This window comes from Solanum tuberosum, unplaced genomic scaffold (genome assembly GCF_000226075.1).
Source record: "Solanum tuberosum cultivar DM 1-3 516 R44 unplaced genomic scaffold, SolTub_3.0 scf00480, whole genome shotgun sequence".
Lineage (NCBI taxonomy): Eukaryota > Viridiplantae > Streptophyta > Magnoliopsida > Solanales > Solanaceae > Solanum > Solanum tuberosum.
The window spans coordinates 65,473-66,860 of record NW_006239415.1 but is presented as its reverse complement, the minus strand read 5'-3'; the positions used below and the strand labels follow the sequence as shown (position 1 = coordinate 66,860).

At 36.5% G+C, this 1,388-nt stretch overlaps 1 protein-coding gene across 3 annotated transcripts in view; it reads right to left on the bottom strand.

Moving 5' to 3' along the window:
- Positions 1 to 1,388, bottom strand: part of LOC102594424 (sodium/hydrogen exchanger 8-like) — a 16,864-nt gene that overhangs the window by 9,811 nt on the left and 5,665 nt on the right. For all 3 annotated transcript variants that reach the window (XM_006364367.2, XM_015303935.1, XM_015303936.1), the window contains 2 exons: positions 766 to 818; positions 613 to 675 (listed from right to left, as the gene is read on the bottom strand). In XM_006364367.2, the coding sequence (XP_006364429.1) occupies positions 613 to 675; positions 766 to 818 (116 nt within the window). The remainder of the gene's footprint in view (positions 1 to 612; positions 676 to 765; positions 819 to 1,388) is intronic.

The window sequence follows — 1,388 nt, the reverse complement described above, 5'->3', positions numbered from 1 at the left end:
CCCCCCCCCCCCCCCCTTTCTTCTATCTCAGAGCAAGGCAGTAAACAGAGAAGGAGCCAAAACAAAATAATGACAAAGTTCATATATTTGGTTATGGTTTTGAATAATAAGTAAGCTATTAAGATCCACATGATTTAAACATGCTGTTTTAGGCAGTCCTATGAAAAAATACACATAACCCACAGGATGAGAGGAACAATGCACAAAAGATCCTAAAAGAACAGAGTGAGAGAACCAATGCTGGAAGGAGTCACAAAAGACAACTTCTGAAAAACACTTCATTTAGGAAAGTCAAAGAGTTCACAAAGAGAGTAGTTGCAGGAAAGGTAGGGGTAGGGTTGTTGTAGCAGTAGCAGTGGCAGCATATTCCCCTAGATACATCTGTTCATAGTATATGTACTCCAACCTTTTGATTTTACAACATATTCCCCTAGATACATCTGTTAGATATGCCTCACCTAGAAGACATTATCTATAATAATACCTCAACAAAACAGAGCAACAATTAGGTACTGTCAATGCTCAAATCTGTGTAATAGTTATCACACTATACATTGGTTTGCTACACAGATCTATATCTAGCTAACGGATATCACAATGAAAGAAACATACCAAAACTCATGCATGCTCTGCTTCCCCCCAGCTCTATGGGTATCCTTTGACATTGCAAAAACCCTATTAATAGGTTTCAGTATCAGAGACCGAATTACACACTTTACCGCACAAACGTCTGAATGTGAAAGAGGAGTGAAGTACACAACTTACATCCCTAGTGCCACGAGAGTCAAGATACCAGAAGCTTCAGCTTCCTTTTGAGCCTATAAGCAATAATAAGGCATTAAAATCCGGTTAAAGGTGTACATATGGCACTGGAAGAAACACATAGGACTTCAATGGAACTATCAAAAAGCTAAGGAAAAAGCAAAAACAATATCTCCTCGAATTTGCAAATAAACATATTTTGGAACGTGTCACCCTTTAAAGTAGAGAGCAGTAGGGAAGATCTTTTTAATACTGAAAGATTTGATGATACCATGTACTTGGTTGATTTACAAAATTATGTAGAATGAAGCGGGTCAAAGATCTTAGTAGGCGTTTGGCCATGCGATACCATATCACGATATGGTATCGTGAGATGGAATCAGCGTTTGGACATGCGATTTTACGCTGATTCCATCTCATGATTCCATTCATGAGAGGTGATACCATATTCTCCAAAAACCATGATATGGAATTATATGGTGATTCCATATCATGATTTGAGATATTTTAATACAATAATTGATCCATGAGTTTATATTTTGTTAAAACAACCCCACATTTATATCTACTAACCATTTGTTTCATATGTAAATAAAATTTATAATCACATCATTACTTTTTAAAAT